The 21,161-nt window shown below is 43.0% G+C and overlaps 1 protein-coding gene and 1 pseudogene across 2 annotated transcripts in view; both read right to left on the bottom strand.

Annotated features, from left to right (window-relative positions):
* Positions 1-739: 739 nt before the first annotated feature.
* The window catches only part of NIPA1 (NIPA magnesium transporter 1), a gene marked incomplete at its 3' end in the record, with an annotated part of 39,331 nt that continues 18,909 nt past the window's right edge, over positions 740-21,161 (bottom strand). Inside the window, exons 4-5 of the mRNA XM_079709859.1 lie at positions 3,984-4,144; positions 740-1,251 (exon numbers count right to left, since the gene is read on the bottom strand). Coding sequence (XP_079565985.1) covers positions 740-1,251; positions 3,984-4,144 — 673 coding nt within the window. The remainder of the gene's footprint in view (positions 1,252-3,983; positions 4,145-21,161) is intronic.
* Positions 11,876-14,536, bottom strand: LOC307056953 (annotated as a pseudogene). The gene is made up of 2 exons: positions 14,079-14,536; positions 11,876-12,369 (listed from the first exon to the last, which is right to left on the bottom strand). The product of its transcript is annotated as an uncharacterized misc_RNA (transcript).

Below are 21,161 nucleotides of genomic sequence, written 5' to 3'. Positions count from 1 at the left end.
ATATTAAAGTATAATCAAGGAGGCTGCATTATTCTAATCTAAGAGAACATACACACAGTAATAGTCAAATTAAGTGAATAGTTCAAGTAATAAAGGCACTGAAATTGATTTGAGCTATTGAAAATCATCCTGCAAATGGAACAGTATATCATTTCCATTCACTCTTCTCTCTCTGTTTGCAATTAAAATGTCTAGGAGTTGTGGGTGGGAGAGTCAACACATCAGAGGATTAAAACCCATTAAATGTATATGCCTCTGATTTGGATCCGACACCTGAATGGTATACATGCTTAATGCAAAATAACAAAACTACAGACACATTTACTGTAGAGTCAGATTTGAAGACAACAATTTCTCCCATTTCCAAAGTAAGCTTCTAAGGAAGAATATCTGTTCCCCTGCAAAGACTAATCAGAAAAGGCCCATTTTATTTAAATAATGATGACGTGTTTTAAAAGCAAAGAGTATTCATGAAAGCTTCCAGGTTAATGGCAATGAACGTAGGATTCCTCTCCTCAGAGAGAGATGACACCCAGGCAACCACTGAGCAGCTCCAGAGCACAGAAGCCTGGGCCCCCACCCCAGTGCAGAGCGACGCATCCTCACCCTCCACCAGCCCATCCGTTCATATACAGGCAACTCCAACACCAGCGACTGACGGTCTCTACTTCACAACAGATCAGGACCAGAAGCCACATCCATTTCCTGTTCCTCAAGCCACCCAACCCCCCATTACAGCCTAGTCTGTTTTCATATTAGACTTGTTCATCTCGCCAAGGTTGAAGTTGAACTCTTTGAACACCTGTATAAGGACAATCCCAACGGAGACCGTGGTGAAGCCGCAGGCCATGCCCAGGAAGTCCACCAGGCCCACGTTGCTCCACTCCCGGAAGAGGATGGCCGAGGCCAGCAAGACCAGTGTGGTGAACACAACGTAGTAGATGGCCCCAAACACAGAGGAGTCGAAGCACTCGAGGGCCTTGTTGATGTACCTGAACTGGACGATGATGCTGCAGCCAAGCACGGCCAGGAGCACCAGGCACAGGCAGAGGGCACGCCGACTAGACGGATTGTTGTGGAAGATGTCTTGGGCTGCCAGCCCGATGCCCTTAGTGGAAGGCACGGTGAAGCTCCCCAGCAAGGAGCAGATGCTGATGTAGACCATGATGTTGGTGGGCCCGTGGGCCGGCGCGATCCAGAAGATGAGCAGCAGCAGCATGAGAAGCACGATGCACAGATAGCCTACGAACACTGGAAAGGAGAGGGCGCATGGTGACCCCGGGGCAAAGCAGAGTAGCCCTCGCCACGCGCTCCGCCGCTGTCACCGGGACACCCTACCGCTCCGGATGCGCTTTACCACAGCCCCTGAGCTCGTTCCACAAAAGTTATTCCCATCATCGCTTTCACCATTCAAACATCTATAGCTCCTATATATTACATGTCAGTAAATAAGTCTTCTATTAGTAACTTTTTTTTTTTTTTTTTTTTTTGCAGTACGCGGGCCTCTCACTGTTGTGGCCTCTCCCGTTGCGGAGCACAGGCTCCGGACGCGCAGGCTCAGCGGCCATGGCTCACGGGCCCAGCAGCTCCGCGGCACGTGGGATCTTCCCAGACCGAGGCACGAACCTGTGTCCCTTGCATCGGCAGGCGGACTCTCAACCACTGCGCCACCAGGGAAGCCCTATTAGTAACATTTTTATAACAATAAAAGTCAACACGGGCTTCCCTGGTGGCGCAGTTGTTGAGAGTCCTCCTGCCAATGCAGGGGACACGGGTTCGTGCCCCGGTCCGGGAGGATCCCACATGCCATGGAGCGGCTAGGCCCGTGAGCCATGGCCGTTGAGCCTGTGCGTCCGGAGCCTGTGCTCCACAACGGGAGAGGCCACAAGAGTGAGAGGCCCGCGTACCGCAAAAAAATAAATAAATAAATAAATAAAAATAAAATAAAAATAAAAAAGTCAACACAGATGCTTTGAGATTTTGTTTTCGGCCACACTGCACGGCACGCAGAACTTCCCCTACCAGGGATCGAAGCCATGCCCCCGCAGCAGAAGTGCAGAGTTCCAACCACTGGACTGTCAGGGAACTCCTGAGAATTCTTTTAAAACCATTTCACAAGATGGTCAACTCAACAAACTCTAGGCAGAGAGTGCTCCTGCGTGTGGGGTGGGAGAGAAAGGGAGTCACGCGGGGTCTCAAAGGACACGCAGGGAAGCTGTAGGGGTGTTCCTGGCTGTTGCAGCGACTGGGGGCTGCACACAGTGGGCAGAGGCCAGGGGTCCTGGGATGTGCAGACGGTCCCACACAATGAAAAATCATCCTGTTCTCCTGACAACTTCGGAATGTCACCTTGGACAGGAAAGTGGAAAATGTTTATAATAATCAGAGCCTAGAACCTGTTTTATGTGTAAAACAGAGTAATTTGGCAAGGATTTAATATACGTTGAATTTTTCAGAACTTCAAGAGTTATTTTCCATTTCAGAAGATCCCATTGTTGGGAGTTCCCTGGTGGTCTAGTGGTTAGGATTCCGGGCTTTCACTGGTGGGGCCCAGGTTCAATCTCTGGTCAGGGAACTGAGATCCGGCAGGCCACCTGGCATAGCCAAAAAAAAAAAAGAAGATCCCATTGCTGATGGCAAAATCCTTAGTGTTTGAGTCAATAACACAACACCTCCACGTCGGTCTGTTTTGCACCTGCCAGATTCTCAGCACACACGGTGTGGGGTCTGCTGGCTTTAATATGTCTTCTCCTATAGTTGTACCTGAGCATTCTATTTTATTCCAAAGTACTGTTCTTAGGGCATTATGTTGACTGCTACTATATGTACAAGGAGTTGTATTTTCCATGAATTTCATTTCCAGATTGTAAAGGGGGTGCCAGGCACTGGGCCTGAGGGCTGGGAACAGCCTGGACATGTGTATCAGCAAGCAGGTGGTGGGAGCCCCTTTTCCTCAAGGATAAGAAAAAGACTATGGAGCTCTGCTGCAGGGGAAGATTCAGGAAGACACTACAGCTGAAAGCTGCCTGGGAGCCTGACCTATAAACTGGGCAAGGGGTAGTGGAGGGCAGAGGGCAACACGCGCAAACGTAAAATACTGCCGAAGCGTGGGCTGTGTTTGTGGAAAAATCAGAAGTAGCTTGAATGGAAGTGCGCAGGCTTTATTTCAGAAAAAGCAGCTGGGGGCGCTTCCCTGGTGGCACAGTGGTTGAGAGTCCGCCTGCCAATGCAGGGGACACGGTTTCGAGCCCTGGTCTGGGAAGATCCCACATGCCGCGGAGCAACTGGCCCCGTGAGCCACAACTACTGAGCCTGCGCATCTGGAGCCTGTGCTCCACAACAAGAGAGGCCGCGACAGTGAGAGGCCCGCGCACCGCGATGAAGAGTGGCCCCCGCTTGCCGCAACTAGAGAAAGCCCTTGCACAGAAACGAAGACCCAACACAGCCATAAATACATAAATAAATAAATTTTTTTTTTAAAAAAGGAAAAGAAAAAGCAGCTGGGCCTGAGTGTACAGAACTTTGGGTTTTCTCTCATCAAGGGGAAGGGGTGGTGGTGATTGCAGTTATGAAAAAAAAATTATGTCAAAAGTAGATACCCCCCCAAAAAATAAAGTACAGGGCTCTGCAGGGGTTCTAAAGATGAATTAAATCAGATCTCGGCTCTCTGAGAGCTTCACTTCAGAGGGAAGCATGGAGGCCTGGACACATGGTGGTCCTGAGAGGAGCGGCCTGGGGACGACCCCGCAGAATGGGCGCACAGATGCGGGGCGGGGGACGGCATCCATGCACAAGGTCTGGGTCCCAGAAGGCAGCAAAGGGGCCAGGGCAGCAGGGCAGCCCCGGGGGCAGCAGCGGACAGTGGTGAGCAAAGAGGAACCAAGGGTCTGGAGGACAGACCACAGCGGGGCAGAGGGTACAGCTCCAGCCGGGAGAACCGCGCCGCAGGCGGCAGGCTCTCTGGCACCACGGCTCTGAGTTACCTGGGTTGGTCAGCTTCTCCTCCAGCTCGGCCTGAGTGGTCACACTCTCAGATTTCGGGGAGTGGATAATCAGCACGACAGAACCCGCACAGCTTAGTAGACACCCCAACTTGCCCAAGATGTTGAGCTTTTCTTTCAGAAGGTAAGAAGCTAAAATGGACCTTCAATTTTAAAATAAGATATGATTAAATCAAACTATCTGACCTGTTTCTTCTAACTGCAGATGTTATTAAAGCTACATCTTCTTTACAGTCACATTTTATTTTTAAATTCGTTTTTAAGTGTACAAAGATTAGGAATTTATTGAAGTTGCTATTTCAGTACAAATAGGATCTTCATGCCAATTCCATGCATAGCCAGTGCACAATGATACTCTTAACTCATACCACTATATTATTTCAGTAGATATGAAATATACCAGGGTAGAAAAATAAGTTTTATGATTGATCAAAAATAAAAATATTGCTTCCATATTTTTAAAAGTACACAGTCCAAAAAAACTATGTTAAGTAGGAAAGCAGGATATGAAAATCGTTAAAATAATTACAAGTAATTCATGATCAGAACACTTAAGTTAAAATAAATTAAGTGAGAAAATGCACAAATAAGAAAAAATCAAAATGCTAATAGTAACTGAATTATGGTAGAAAGACTATGGGTGATTACTTTTCTCTAATATGGAAACTTTTAAAATGTGGTCACACTACTTATTTAATGCAAAAAAAAAAAGCATTCCTCATAAAACACCTGTAATCTTAAGACTGGTAATAGTGTTTCTTATTTCCCTGTATAACATCAGTATATAATTTGAATCGGGAAACCTGGGCTTTTTCTAAATCATGGGATTGGCCATTGTCAATCTGCTGGTGTCCAAGCCAAAGGCACTCAGGGAAAGTGAACATCCACGGGGAGGGCACACCAGACCCAGATACCAATATATATATACAGGACTATTTCCATTCATCCTCATTTCACAGATAAGGAAACCAAACCTCAGAAAGGATCAGCACTAAACCCAAGGCCACAAAGCTAACAAGAGGTGACGCCATGGAGAGGTCAAAGCTTCCATCTTTCCCTTACAGCGCTTTGTGTCCCTGGCCCTGGACAGCCTGGTCCCCAAGAAGACCCAGCAGTGTAGCTGGGAAAATAAGCAACATCCCTGAAAGAAACCATACAGGATATAATAATACAGAACTGGATGTTAAACTGGGGGGCTCCACACAGCTGCACGGAGAGGTGGCAACAGAGGATCGGGCGGCTCCTAGAATAAGAGGTGGGCTGGAGTCAGCCTGGAACAATGGGTGGGCCTATGCTGGGGGAGAGAGCTGCCACGCATATGAAGAAAGGGGCAGGGTAATCCTGCAGCGCAAGGCCAACTCACCTCTTATGCCACTCTTGGTCTGAGACCAGAGTACAAACTAAACAGCCCTGCTATAAAACAGAGTGCGTAACAGAAAACTTGAGGGATGTGAAGGCCAACAGATCAGGAAACAACTGCTATTGAAAAAGACAGTTTACTGGGCTTCCCTGGTGGCGCAGCAGTTGAGAGTCCGCCTGCCGATGCAGGGGACACAGGTTCGTGCCCCGGTCCGGGAAGATCCCACATGCCGCGGAGTGGCTGGGCCCGTGAGCCATGGCCGCTCAGCCTGCGTGTCCGGAGCCTCCGCAACGGGAGAGGCCACAGCAGCGAGGCCCGTGTACCGCAAAAAAAAAGAAAAAAAAAAAAGAAAAAGACAGTTTATTGGTCTCGGTCTCCGAGCTGAGGGCCGTAGCGCCCTAAGCAGGACGGCACAGGGAAGCGCTAGCGTTGGTCAGGAGGTGCTGGAGGGTTGCGGAGGGCTGTAGCAAGAGCCTTCGCTTCCCTGTGGTCTCTGGGGGAAGGGGTGTGTAAGGCAGTGCAAGCAGTTTAGCACTGGCCATAGGGAAGAGCTCAGTGGCGCTTCGGCACGGGCTGTCCCTAGCTGTCTACGACTTGGTCCTGGGGGATCAGTGCAGGTGGGTAGTGGGCAGGAGGGTGAGAGTCCAAAAAAGGAGGTGGTTGGGATGTGAGCTCTGGATTGGTTGGTTTAGATTTGAAACGTATGCCTGAGCAGAAGAACTCCTCCTGAGGGGGGAGGCGCGCGTGCCAGGGTACACGTGAGCCAAGGCAAGGTGACTCGGGACTGGACTGTCCAGAACGAGGAGTGCACAGCACAGGCATGCAGGGCAGATGTTAGGGCGTCCAGTTTAGAGACGCTAGACACATGGTCGATAGGGTGCCGTGTGATTTGAGGACACACCAGATAAAGACGTGGGCAACTGTTACCTCCTGAGTATGTTCCTCATGGAGAACTAGTCCTTGCCCGCCCTGTGGCTGAGAATGGATGAGCCCAAGGCGGCTGGAATAGGGGCCATCTACCTAACAGGCTTCCCCAGCTGTCTAGGCTCAAAACCTTTCTCCTCTCACTTTTCCTGGGCTGCAGTAACTAAAGCCTGCTACCTTCTGAGCTGAGATTAAACAAAAAGCATACAAAATCTCTTTGACTTAAATCAGGAGTCCACAGACTATGGCTGAAGGCCCAATCCAGCCCTTCACCTGTTTTTGTGACTAACATCTTACTGGAGCACAGCCGTGTCCACACAGTTAGTCTGGTCTCTGGCTACTTTCCGCTACGATGGCAGAGGCGAGCAGCTACAACAGAAGCCACGTGGCCCACAAAGCCTAAAATATTTACAATCTGGCCCTTTACAGAAAAAGGTGGCCACCCCCTAAGTTAAATGATCTACACAACTAATCACACATCTATCTGGAGAGTTGGCCTGAGGTGGAGGCACGCGTTACATGTTGGCATCAGGGCCACAACAGCCCAGAGAGGCAGCATCCTCACTGGAGCGGTTGGGGGTACAGCAGAGGTGGGAGGGTGGGGTGAGAAGCAGTGTGATAAAAAGGCAATGAAAAGGGGGGGAAAGAAATTTAATGCCAAGAGAGAGTCAATAAACTATCTTAATAAACTTATAGTAATAGTAAACAAACAAAAAATGTGCTGTAGAATTGACAGCAAGGTCTTGAAGAGAAATTTGTATACCCAAGTTCATAGCAGCATGATGCACAATAGCTAAAATGTGGAGGCAACTCAAGGGTCCACTGACAGATGAATGAAGAAGGAAACAGTACACAAGGAGTGCACAAGGGTTCCCTTTTCTCCACACCCTTGCCAACACTCATCTCTTGTTTACTTTTTATGACAGCCATTCTAACAGGTGTGAGGTGATATCTCATTGTGGTTTTGATATGAATGTCCCCCATGACTAATGATGTTGGGTGTCTTTTCATGTACCTATTGGCCACCTGTATGTCTTCTTTGGAAAAACATTTATTCAGTTCCTCTGCCCATGTTTTAATCAGATTGTTTGTGATCTTTTTGCTATTGAGTTGTAAGATTTCTTTATATAATTTGGAGATTAACCCCTTACCAGATCTATGATTGGTACGTATTTTGTTGATGGCTTCCATCACTGTGCAGAAAGTTTTTATTGATTTTTTAAAAGATTTTTTTTTTTATTTTAAGGTCTTTATTGAATTTGCTACAATATTACTTCTGTTTTATGTTTTGGTTTTTTGGCTGTGAGGCATGTGGGACCCTAGCTCCCTGACCAGGGATCGAATCCGCACTCTCTGCATTGGAAGGCAAAGTCTTAACCACTGGACCACCAGGGAAGTCCCTGTGTAGAGGCTTTTTGGTCTGATGTAGTCCCTCTTATGTATTTTTGCATTTGTTGCCTTTGTTTTTGATGTCAGATCAAAAAAAATTGCCAAGACCAATATCAAGGAGCTTACTCCTTATGTTTTTCTTCTAGGAGTTTTGTAGTTTCAGGTCTTATGTTCAAGTCTTTAATCTGTTTTGAGTTGATTTTTGGGTAGATAGTGATCCAGCTTCATTCTTTTACATGTGGCCTGACCAGTTTTATGGAAGAGACTATCGTTTATCCATTATATTCTTGACACTTTTGTCTTAAATTAATTGACCATATACGTGTGGGTTTCTTTCTGGGTTCTCTATTCTGCTCCACTGATCTACGTGTCTGTTTTTATGCCAATACCATACTGTTGGGACTTCCCTGGTGGCTCAGTGGTTAAGAAACCGCCTGCCAATGCAGAGGACACTGGTTCGATCCCTGGTCTGGGAAGATCCCACATGCCGCAGAGCAACGAAGCCTGTGCACCACAACTACGGAGCCTGCCCTCTAGAGCCTCGTGCCTAGAGCCTGCGCTCAGAAGCAAGAGAAACCATGGCAATGAGAAGCCTGCGCACCGCAATGAAGAGTAGCCCCCGCTCGCCGCAACTAGAGAAAGCCCACATGCAGCAACGAAGACCCAACACAGCCATAAATACATACATACATACATACATACATACATACATACATACATACATACATTCATACATACCATACTGTTTGGATTACTATAGCTTACAATATAGTTTGAACTCAGGAAGCTTGATGCCTCCAGCTTTGTTCTTTCTCAAGATTGCTTTGTCTATCTTTGTCTTTTATGGATCCATACAAATTTCAGGATTGTTTGTTCTATTTCTGTGAAAAAATGCCACTGGAATCTTGATAGGATTGCACTGAATCCATAGACTGCACTGGGTAGTATGGACATTTTAACAATATTAATTCTTCCCATCTATAGGAATGGAATATCTTTGCCTTTATTTGTGTCTTCTTCAATTTTTTTCATCGATGTGTTAATAGTTTTCAGTGTACAAGTCTTTTGCCTTCTTGGTTAAATTTATTCCTAGGTATTTTATTTATTTATTTTTTTGGCCACGCCACGTGTCATGCAGGATCTCAGTTCCCTGACCAAGGATTGAACCCGCACCCTCTGCACTGGAAGCTCAGAGTCAACCACTGGACTGCCAGGGAAGTCCCTATTTTATTCTTTTTGATGCAACTATAAATGGGACTGTTTTCTTGATTTCTTTTTCTGCTTGTTTTTCTAAGTGTGTAGAAACACAGCTGATTTTTTGTACATTGATTTTGTATCTTGCAACTTCAGTGAATTTATTTATCAGTTATAACCATTTTTTGGTAGAGTCTGTGGGGTTTTCTATATACAATATTATGTCAGCTGCAAGTAGAGACAGTTTTACTTCTTCCTTTCCCATTTGGATGCCTTTTATTGCTTTTTCTTGTCTTGCTCTGGCTAGGACTTCCAGTATTATGCTGAATAAAAGTGGCAAGAGTGGGCATCCTTCTCTTGTTCCTGATCTTAGAGAAAAAGCCTTTGGCTTTTCACTGTTAAGTATAAAGTTAGCTGTGGGATTGTCTTATGTGACCTTTATTATGTTGCAGTATGTTCCCCCTGTACCCAGTTTGCTGAGTTTTTGTCATGAATAGATATTGGATTTTGTCAAATGCTTTTTCTGCATCTATTGAGATGATCATATGATTTTTACCTTTCATTTTGTTAATGTGGTATATCACACTGATTGATTTGTGGATACTGAACTATCCCTGCATCCCTGGTACAAACCCCACTTGATCATGGTATATGATTTTCTAGTGTATTGTTGAATTCAGTTTGCCAATACTTTGTTGAGAATTTTTGCATCCAATATTCATCAGTGATATTGGTAAGTAATTTCCTTTTTTGTAGTGTCCTTGTCTGGTTTTGGTGTCACAGTAATGCTGGCCTTGTAAAATGAGTTTGCAAGTGTTCCCTCCTCTTCAATTTTTGGGAAGATTTGAGAAGGATTAGTATTAATTCTCCTTTATTTGATAGAATTCACCTGTGAAGCCATCTCTTCCTGGACTTTTCTTTGCTGGGATGTTTTAAATTACCGAGTCAACCTTCTCCTGTTCAGATTTTCTATCTCTTCGTGATTCAGTCATGGTAGGTTGCATGTTCTAGGAATTTATCTGTTTTTTCCTAGGTTATCCAATTTGTTGATGTAGAATTGTTCATGGTCTCATGATCCTTTCTATGTCTGTCGTTCAGTTGTAATGTCTCCTCTTTCATTTCTGAATTTATTTATTTGAATCTTCTCTCTTTTTCCTTAGGTACTCTAGCTAAAAGCGTCTCAATTTTATTAAAAAAAAAAAGCAGCTCAGTTTTGTTAAGCATCTCTATTGTTTTTATGGATGTTATTTCATTTATTTCTGCTTGGCTTTTTATTTCTGCCTACTTTGGGGATAGTTTGTTCTTCTTCCAGTTCCTTGAGGTAAAAAATTAGGTTATTTGATATCTTTCTTTTGTCTTAATGTAGGCATTTATTGCTGTAAACTTCCCTCTTAGATCTGCTTTTGCAGCATCCCATTCTTTGACACACTGGTTGTTCAGGAGTATTTATTTAATATCCACATATTTGTGAATTTTCCAGCTTTCCTCCTGTTATTGCTTTGTAGTTTCATACCACTGTGGTCCGAAAAGATACTGGGTATGACTTCAATCTTCTTAAATTTGCTAACACTTGTTTGTGACCTATCGTAAGATCTATCCTGGAAAATGTTTCCTGAACACTTGAGAAGAATGTGTACCGTGCTGCTGTTGGATAGGATGTTCTGTATATGTTAGATTGGTCTAACATAGGGTTCAAGTTCCATGTTTCCTTGATTTTCCGTCTGGATGATCTATCCATTGTTGAAAGTGGGGTATTGAAGTCTTTCACCATTATTGTATTGCTGTCTATTTTTCCCTTCAGATCTGTTAATATCTGCTTAATATATTTAGATGCTCTGATGTTGGGTGTGAATATATTTGTGATTGTTATATTTTTGATGAATTGACCACTTTATTATTGTCTAATGACCTTCTCTGTCTTTTGCTACTGTTTTCAGGTTAAAGTCTACTTTGTCTGATACAAGTAGAGCTACTCCTGCTCTCTTTTGGTTCCCACTGGCAAGGAAGATCTTTTTCCATCCCTTCACTTTGAGTGTATGTTTCCTTAAAACTGAAGTGAGTCTCTTGTAGGAAGCATATACCAGGGTTCTAGTTTTTAATCCATCTAGCCACTCTATGTGTTTTGATTGGAGACATCAATCCTTTAACACTTAGAGTAATTACTGATAGGTAAGGACTTATTAACGCCATCTCATTAACTGTTTTCTGGCTTACTGGAGTTCCCTTGTACCTTTCCTTCTCTTTTGCTGCTGTTCTTTGTGAACTGCTGATTTTCCATTGTGATATCCGTTGATTCCCTTCTCCTGTTTGTGAATCTACTGAACGTTTTGTTTTGTGGTTACCATGAGGCTTACATTAAGACATCTTAGAGATATAACAGTCTATTCTGCACTCCTAACAATTTAACTTCTATTGCACACAGAACCTCTCATCTTTTATTCCCTCCCTTTTTTTCATATATTTGATGCCACAATTTACATCTTTTTCTACTGTGTATCCATTGATCACCTGTGGTAGCTATGGCTCTTTTTTAAGACTTTTCTCCTTCAACCTTTATACTAGAGTTAGGTAGTTAACATGCCACCATATTACAGTATTCTGTATTCAGTATTGTGAATCTGACTCTATGCTTACTTTTGCCAGTGTGTTGTATATGTTCATATATTTCCATGTTACCAACCAGTGTCCTTTCATTTCAGCTTGAAGAACTCCTTTAGGCATTTCTTTTTTTTTTTTTTTTTTTGCGGTACGCGGGCCTCTCACTGTTGTGGCCTCTCCCGTTGCGGAGCACAGGCTCCAGACGCGCAGGCTCAGCAGCCATGGCTCACGGGCCCAGCCGCTCCGCGGCATGTGGGATCTTCCTGGACCGGGGCACGAACCTGTGTCCCCTGCATCGGCAGGCAGACTCTCAACCACTGCGCCACCAGGGAAGCCCTCCTTTAGGCATTTCTTGTAGGCAGGTCTAGTGGTGATAAACTCCCTCAGCTTTTATGTGTTAGGGAAAGTCTTTTTTTTTACAGTCCAGGTCTTTTATTTTCTTTACACCCATCATGCCATGAATTCATAGGGAATGGGCTCCAACAGTTCAGGCTCCTTTCCATTGGTTCTCACAAAGTGTGCTTCTCTGGGTGGAGCAGGCTGGCACTTCAGTTGAACCCAAGTACCTTTCTCTTTGGCTTCCTTCTTTTTCTGATCATTTTCCTTCACCCGTTTCAGGAAGGTATCTCGGCTCTTAGAGTGCTTAATATGCTTGATACGCTCATTAATTCTCTTGGCAAGAATCTTGCCCTTGTTTGTATACAATGATGCCAACAGCATGCTGGGTTAACACTGTAGACTCTCCCAGTTTTGCCGTGGTAACACTTGTGGGGCATTCCTTTTTGAACAGTGTCCATTCCCTTGATATCTACAATATCACCTTTCTTGTAGATTCGCATGTATGTGGCCAAAAGAACAACTCCATGTTTTCTAAAAGGCCTAGAGAACGTGTAGCAGGTGCCCCTTTGTGTTGGTCATTTTGGCGAATACTTTTTCATATAATTTGTGTGGCAAGGAGACTGAAGAATGCTTCAGATAACCCATCAAAGCCAAATCACTGTTACAATGAATGCACACTTCACTTTAATGGTGAGAAGAATGCCTGCGGGACAGGGGGAGGGACAGGAGCCACGTGCATAGGGAAAGTCTTTTTTTTTTTTTTTGCGGTACGTGGGCCTCTCACTGCTGTGGCCTCTCCCGTTGTGGAGCACAGGCTCCGGATGCGCAGGCTCAGCGGCCATGGCTCACGGGCATAGCCGCTCAGCGGCATGTGGGAACTTCCCAGACCAGGGCACAAACCCGCATCCCCCACATCGGCAGGCGGACTCTCAACCACTGCGCCACCAGGGAAGCCCATGGGAAAGTCTTTTTCTTGCCTTCATTTCTGAAGGGCAACTTTGTGGGGTATAGTATTCTTGGCAGTTTCTTCCCTTCAGCACTTCAAACATATCATCCCCTTTTCTCCTGGACTGCAAGGTCTCTGTTCAGAAATCCACTGATAGCCTTATGGGGGTTTCCTTCTATGATTTTTTTTTCTCTTGCTGCTTTTCAAATTCTCTGTCTTTGATTTTAGACAGTTTTATTATAATGGGTATTGGACAAGATCATTTTGGACTGAAATTTTAGGGTAACCTATGAGCTTCATGAACTTGGATGTCCAAATCTCTCCCCTGGTTTGGGAGGTTCTCAGCCACTATTTCCTTTACATAAGCCTTCTACTCCTCTCTTCTTCTCCTGGGATTCCAATGATGCCTACACATTGTTTCTCTTAATGGTGTCATGTAAGTCCCACCAGCTTTCTTCATTCCTTTTCGTTCTTTTTTTCTTTTTGTTCCTCACATTGGATATTTTCGATTGATCTGCCTTCAAGCTCACTGATTCTTCTATTTGGTCGTCTGCTGTTAAAGCTCTGTGTTGAATTCTTCAGTTCTGCCATTTCATTCTTCAGCTCCAAAATGTGTTTGGTTCTTTTTTTACAGCTTCTATCTCTTCATTAAACTACTCATTTTGGCCTTGTGTTGTCTTCCTGATATCATTAAATTGTTTATCTGTGTTCTTTTGTAGCTAGGAGTCTTTGGAACAGTTATTGTGAATTCCTTGTTAGGAAATTCAGGATCTTTAGTTCTTCGGGCGTTACTGGAGGTTCTTTTGGTGGAGTCATGTTTCCCTGATTCTTCATGATTCCTACAGCTTTGCATGTCTGCACATTTGAAGAAGCAGTCACCTTTTCCAGACTTTATGGGTAAGGGAAGACTTTCACCTAGGGGTGGGGGCATGCTGGAGTGCGCTGTGGCCCTCGGTCAGTAGCGCAGGGCACCAAGAGCAGGCGCATATGGTGGCACCAGGTCCGGTGGGGCATAATGTCTTTTGGCTCAGGCTGCTAGGGTCTACATCATCAGCAACTGTGTGTTCCATGGTGAGTACTGCTGAGGGTCCATAGTGGCCGCAAGGGGTACTGGGGTCCATAGTATCACTTGGGGTCAAGTGGCTAGATAGGATAGGCAGAGATGGTGGCCAGAGCCAATGATATGCACATCCTCAGCTTTGAGGGCCAACTGCAAGTCCCTATACAGTGCCTGCCAGTTGCAGACACACAGACAGTGGTAGGGGCCAAGGCAAGCAGCAAGGGCTGGGACCAACTATAAGCTCACTAGTAGCTGTGGGATTCCTACCATAGCTCTGCGGTAGCTGCACATTTCCCAGCCCCACAAGCCATGCACAGTGTAATGGAGGCTGGTGACAGGGGTTGGGCCAGGGGTGTGTAAGTGCATAGCACAAGTGGCTGGCGGCAGGTCAATGTAGCAGTGCGGGCTAGTGACAGAAGACAGGACCTGATCCAGACCAACATGTAGCTGTGGAGGCTGGCAGCCGGAGTGCTCTCCTGTGGCTGCCAGGATACCCGCTCCCAGCCTGCACATTGCAGTGGAGGCCTGCAGTGTGGAAAGGCACAGCTGGAGGCGCTAGCTGCAAGGAAGCACATTGTGGCGGGGTCAGCTGTGGAGGTGGAGGCTGCTGTCTTGCACTCACACAGCCACAGAGGGCTGCTTGCTGCCCGTCCAGTTCCCAGGCTCCCCAAGTGCAGGGGAGGAGAGTGGGGAAACGAAGCAAGGAAGGACTGGGCTTCTGGCATCAGTGAACGTGAATACATATAGGGCAAAGGTTGCTGAAACATGCAGGGGTCCACGGTGGTGAAATCTGCTAAGTTTTTCTGCAGAGCAGGTCACTGAGAACCACACTCACTCCCACTGCATGGCTGCCACTGGTACCCCCTGCTTTTCTTCCTGGTTCCTAGCCATTTCAATACACTTCAGTTTTGCCAATCTGGGTGGGAGCTTCGTGTGGTGCTCTGAAAGTCTTGGGGAAACTGGTCACTTCCTCCATTCTTCCTTTCCTGGCCAGGGGAACTCTTCCTATCTGGGAAGTTCCCTCATGGCACTGAGCAATCCCAACTTGGGGGAAGGGATAATGCAGTCAAAATGAAGCTGTCTTCTTCCTTCTTTTTCTTGCAGTTATTCTCAGGTTTTTGGTTCCACTGTATCACTAAATTTTCTCAAGTGGACTCCGGAGCTCTCCCAGAGCTGTTTTCATGAATGGATAGCTAATTGTTAATTATTGTGGGGAGATGGAGGCTGAGTTCTTCCTTTCCAATCTGGATGCCTTTTAATGCGTTTGCTTGACTAACCGCTTTGTGTAGAACCTCCAGTACCATTTTGAATAGAAGTGGCAAAAATTGGACATCTTGTCTTGTTCCTAATCTTAGGGGGAAAGCATCTAGTCTTTAACCAGTAAGTATGATGTTAGCTGGGGCTTTTCCATAGAGATCCTTTGCAAGATTAGGAAGTTACCTTCTATTCCTAGCATATTGATTGTTTTCATCATGAAGGGGTGTTGAATTTTATAAAATAATTGTTCTGTGTCTGTTGAGATGTGGTGTTCACCCTTTATTCTATTGATGTGGTGTATTATATTATTTTATTTTTGATGTTAAATACACCTTGCATTTCTAAGATAAATCCCACTTGGCCATGGTATATGACCCCTTTTATATATTGCTGGATTCAATTAGAGTATTTCGTTGATGATTTATCCATCTATATTCGCAAGAGAACTGGTTTGTAGTTTTCTTGCGCTGTGTTTGGTTTTCTTACCAGGGTAACATTGACTTCATAGCCTGAGCTGAGAAGGAACCCCTCCTTCCCTATTTTTTGGAAGACTTTGTGAAGAACTGCTATTAATTCGTCTTTAAATGTTTGGTAGAATTCACCAGTTTTACCTAAGCTTTTCCCTGATGTAGATTTTTTTATTTACTAATTCAATCTATTTACTTGTTATAGGTCTTTTCAGATTTTCTATTTCTTCTCAAAACAGTTTTGTTAGTTTGTGTCTTTCTAGGAATGTGTCCATTTCACCTACATTATCTAACTTGTTGGCATACAGTTGTCTGTAATATTTGCCTATAATTCTTTTCACTTCTGTACAGTTGGTAGTAATATTCCTCTTTCATTTCTGATTTTAGTATTTTTAGTCTTCTCCCTTTTTTGCTTTGTCAGTCCAGCTAAAGTCTTATCAATTTGGATGATATTTTCAAGGGACTAACTGCCTTTATTGATTTTCTCTATTGTTTTTCTATTCTCTATTTCATTAATTTATGTGCTAATCTTTATTATTTCCTTCCTTCTATTTGAGTTTGTCCTCTTTTTCCAGTGTCTTAAGGTGGAAGGGTAAGTTGTTGATTTTGAGATCTTTCCTTTTTTTTTCAATGTAGGCATTTACAAATATAAATTTCTCTCTGTGTACTGCTTTAGCTGAATCCTAAATGCTTTGGCATGCTGTTTCTTCATTTTTATTCATCTCAAAGTATTTTCTAATTTCCCTTGTGATTTCTTTTATTTTTTTAAATATTTATTTGTTTATTTATTTTTTGGCTGTGTCGGGTCTTAGTTGCAGCATGCGGGCTCTTTGTTGCGGTGTGTGGGCTTCTCTCTACTTCTGACACAGAGGCTTCTCTCTAGTTGTGGCGCATGGGCTCCAGAGCATGCGGGCTCATTAGTTGCGGCACATGGGCTCTCTAGTTGTGGCACACGGGCTCCAGAGTGCACGGGCTCAGTAGTGGCAGCACACGGGCTCCCTACTTGTGGCACGTGGACTCTCTAGTTGTAGCGTGTGGGCTTAGTTGCCCCACAGCACGTGGGATCTTAGTTCCCCAACCAGGGATCGAACTGGCATCCCCTGCATTGCAAGACCAATTCTTAACCACTGGACCACCAGGGAAGTCCCATGATTTCTTTTCAGATCCATTGATCATTTAGTAGTAAGTTATTTAATTTCCATATATTTGTGAATTTCACAAAGTTCACTGATTTTACTTTCTAATTTCATTCCACTGTGGTCAGAGAATGATTTCAACCCTTTCAACTTTATTGATGATTTTAACGGCCTACCACATGGTCTATCCTGAAGTATGTTCGACGTACACTTGGGAAGAAGATGAATTCTGCTGTTGTTGGGTGGAGTGTTCTAAAGATGTCTATTTTATCTACTTGGTTATAGTGTCATTCAATTCTTCTATTTTCTTCATGATCATTTGCCTAGTTTTTCTATCCATTATTGAAAGGCGGGTATTGAAGGCTGTGACTATTATTGTTGAACTTTCTATTTCTCCATTCTGTTAGGTTTTCTTTTATATATTTTGGATCTCTGTTTTTAGGTACATAGTTGTTTATAATTGTTATGTCTTCCTAACGGACTGTCCCTTTTGTCATTATAAAATGTCTCTCTTCATCTCTAGTAACTTTTGGTTTTGTTTTACAGTCTATTTTGTCTGATACATAGCCTCTCCAACTTTCTTATGGTTACTATTTGCATAATATGTTTTTCCTTCCTCTTACATTTAATCTATTTGTATCTCTGAATCTAAAGTATGTCTGAAGTCAAAAGAATATAGCTAGATCTTGTTTTTCATCCTGCCTATCTTTGCCTTTTAATTGGATTGTTTAATCCACTGACATTTAATGTTTTTATTGATATAGTTAGATTATGTTTGCATCTTACTTTTTGTTTTCTATGTTTCACATCTTTTTTTTGTTCCCTATTTCTCACTGCTTTCTTCTGCATTAAGTGAATCTTTACAGTGTGGCATTTTAATTCCTTTAATGACTGTTTTCACTATACTTGTTTTATTTTCCTTGTGGTTTCTCTAAGGCTTATGAGAATACATTTCAAATTGATACTAACTTAACTACAGTGAGATACAATAATGTAACTCTTATATAGTTCTATTTCCTCTTCTTCCTTTGTGTGTGTGTGTGTGTGTGTGTATATACACACACACACACACACATATATGGTGTTTATTAAATCTGTTTGGTTATGTGCATTTTATTGAAAATGAGGTTTAACATTAGTGGAATAAATTTATTTTCCTATGTATAAAGTGGCACTTTTTGCCCTTTGTCATTTTATCTTTTGGGGTTTTCATATTATTTTGGTCAATTTAAGAAATTCTTTTTTTTAATACATATACATTTTTAAAATTTATTTATTTAATTAATTAATTTTAGCTGTGTTGGGTCTTTGTTGCTGTGTGCGGGCTTTCTCTAGTTGTGGTGAGTGGGGGCTACTCTTTGTTGTGGTGCGCGGGCTCCTCACTGCAGTGGCTTCTCTTGTTGCAGAGCATGGGCTCTAGGCACCCAGCCTTCAGGAGTTGTGGCTCGAGGGCTCTGGAGTGCAGGCTCAGTAGTTGTGGTGCACGGGCTTAGTTGCTCTGCGGCATGTGGGATCTTCCCGGACCAGGGCTTGAACCCATGTCCCCTGCATTGGCAGGTGGATTCTTAACCACTGTGCCACCAGGGAAGTCCAAGAAGTTCTTTATATCATCACTTTAATTACTGTCATATTGAAATTGTTTTTCCATCCTTCTTATTTTATCTTTTAGTGTAGAAAATTAACCTTTTCATTTTTATTGCTTCCAATGTTTGAAACGTCTTAACCTTCTAAGATCTGAAACACATTAAAAGTTTTCCTATACTTGGACCATAAACTCTAGGTACATAGCTAAACTTTTTTTTCTCCTTTTTTACAGATAAAATCTCTATATGACTTACTCTGGTTTGTGCTAGAGATGTGGGTTTGTTCAATGAAAATCAGAGACATAAACTATCTGTAACTACATGCCACAGATACTCAGGTAGGTATTAGTGGAGATGCTAGTTAACACACTGGGTTCACTTCAGCTTTACATAGCATACTCTGCACTGCTGAGTGAGATAACACACCTCAACATATCAAATAATGTCATTACACAAATCAGGCACTGAATGTAATATCAACAAACGATTCAATGTTGTATTTGTTTCTATTTCACACTTGGATGGCCATCCCGTACATAATGCTTAATTCACTTGGATCCCATTTTGATGGTGTTATGATTAGGATTTAAATGGATGTTCCTACAAATTGTTTACCAGTTTCCCAAAACTATTTATTAAAAAAAAAAAAGAAAAGAAACCCTCTGTTTTAAACTGGAGATATGACAACTAAATGCAGATACTAGACTACATCTTGCACTAGAAGGAAAAATAATGGTATACAGGATGGCAGTATAAGGATAATGGTGTAATGGTTCACTTAACAAAATTGGAATGGGGACGGCAGGTCAGAAAGATACATTTATTATAATAATGTTAAATTTATCAAAATTGATGATTATACTATTGTTATGGAGAGGATGTCTCTCGTCTTAGGAAACACAAATCAAAGTGTTTAAGGGTAAAGGATCATGATATATGTAACTATTCTCACATGGATCAAAAAAAAAATCCAAAAAAACAAAACAAACACCACATTCATAATAGAAAAGTGCTTCTCAAAGAAAGGTGATTTGCCCCACAAAGGGACATTTGCTTATGTCCAGAGACATTTTGGGGAGAGGGAGCTACCAGTATCTGATGGGTGGAGGCCAGGGATGCTGCTAAACACCCTATAAAGCACAGGTCAGCCCCCCAAAACAAAGAATTATCTGGCCCCAAATGGTGATAGTATCAAGGTTGAAAAACCCTGATACAGAGAAAGGAAATGATGGAGCAAGTGGGATAGAATGTCAACAATCGATGTATCTGGGTGAGGTGTATATGGATGCTGTTTTAATTTTTCTTAACCTTGTAACTTTTCTGTAATTTGGAAATTAATTCCAAATAAAACATTTTTAAAAGCCTTTTTTAAAGTACTTTGTTGTGATGATTACTTTATCATACATTAAACCACTGCAGTGAAAAGTGGACCTATTTGGGAACTCTATTCTATTTCACTGATATTAGACATCTTTTTTCCCAGTGCCACATTCTTTTCTTTTCTGTTTCAATGTAATCCTAGCAACCTCATCCCATTAACAAAAAAAGAACTTCTTTTATATATACATATACATATGTACCTACATATTGATATCTTTACTTTTTCCAAATTAATTTGTTTTCTTATTTTTAAAAAACAGCTTATTGGGATCCTGAGTTGAAAGCATTCTTTTAATCCAGAACGCCATCTCACACGGTTCTTTGGGAAACGTCTCCTGAAGACCTGGAGCAGTGAACATTTCTAGTGAGGAGTCTTTGAATTATCAAAGTCCTTAAGAATTGACAGTTCTTTGGAAATTAATGAAGCAAGGCATTTTAATATGTGCGCATTAAATGTGCAAAGATCATATGGTTGGGTTGTTTATTTGTCTGATTATTTTTCAGGAAACGGAGAGTGAGGCTGGGCTCTGAGAAGCTGAAGTGGTGATTCCCCAGTGAGAGTGCCACTCATGTAATCTAAGCTTTTCAGGGCCATCCAAAATGCAAAGTGATGTTAAGCCACACGTGATACTAAGCATATGTTTGGATTAGAACAATGTACTACAAACACATTTTCAAAGGTTCACACGTGGAAAATGCTTTTGTGCTTTTTAGGCCACAGAACCTTAAAGCCTAAGTGACGTTAAGGTACGCAGTTAAACACATCTATCACAGACACACTTCTCTGCAAGGATCTGGAGCTCTGTCTGGAATACAGCAGAATACCAACATATCAATGAATTAGAAACCTGGATGCTATTTCGCTTCTATTCTATCTCTGTTTATTAATGATTTCTTCAAAGGTAAAATAATATAAATAGGTTCACAAGAGGATATGTGTTAATATATTTAATAAATGTCTCATAAAATCATTTTCATAGGTCAGCCAAGTGTAATAAAGAGAAAGACCCCATTTGTGGTGGCTGGCTGCTTTCGTGTCCCCAGTCCTCTCTTTTCCCTTTTGCCCCATATCCGGGTAACCTGATAAGAAGGACAGTTCACACCCTCAGGCCCTTGGCACTAAAATTTCAAACCATGTAAGCCCCAGACTGAGCATGGGAACCTCCACCTGGCTCACTTCGTAACTGCAATAAAAACTCAAGGCCCCGCATTGCTCCTGTTCTACTCCAGACCAAACCAGAGCCATTCTCCTCGGGTGATACATTTGCTATTGACTGTTGTGAGTCGTGAATCCTTTTACACAACCCACTGGAGCCCATGTGTCATTTGTTCCAACCTCCATAATCTCCTGAGACAGGGGACTGCCCAGCATCCAGCAGGGGATGCTAGGGACCCACATAAAACACGAACTGACTAGTTTTGCTTATTGATTTCTCAGAATCACTTGCCAAGGAGCTGGGAAGACTCCAGTCTCCAGGAAGTCTTCCAGAGCAAAGACCAGGAGAGTGATGACATCATGCTGGTATC

This window comes from Hyperoodon ampullatus (genome assembly GCF_949752795.1).
Source record: "Hyperoodon ampullatus genome assembly, chromosome: 8".
NCBI classification, from domain to species: Eukaryota; Metazoa; Chordata; class Mammalia; order Artiodactyla; family Ziphiidae; genus Hyperoodon; species Hyperoodon ampullatus.
The sequence above is the reverse complement of the archived record's forward strand: the minus strand, read 5'-3'. Positions and strand labels throughout refer to the sequence as shown.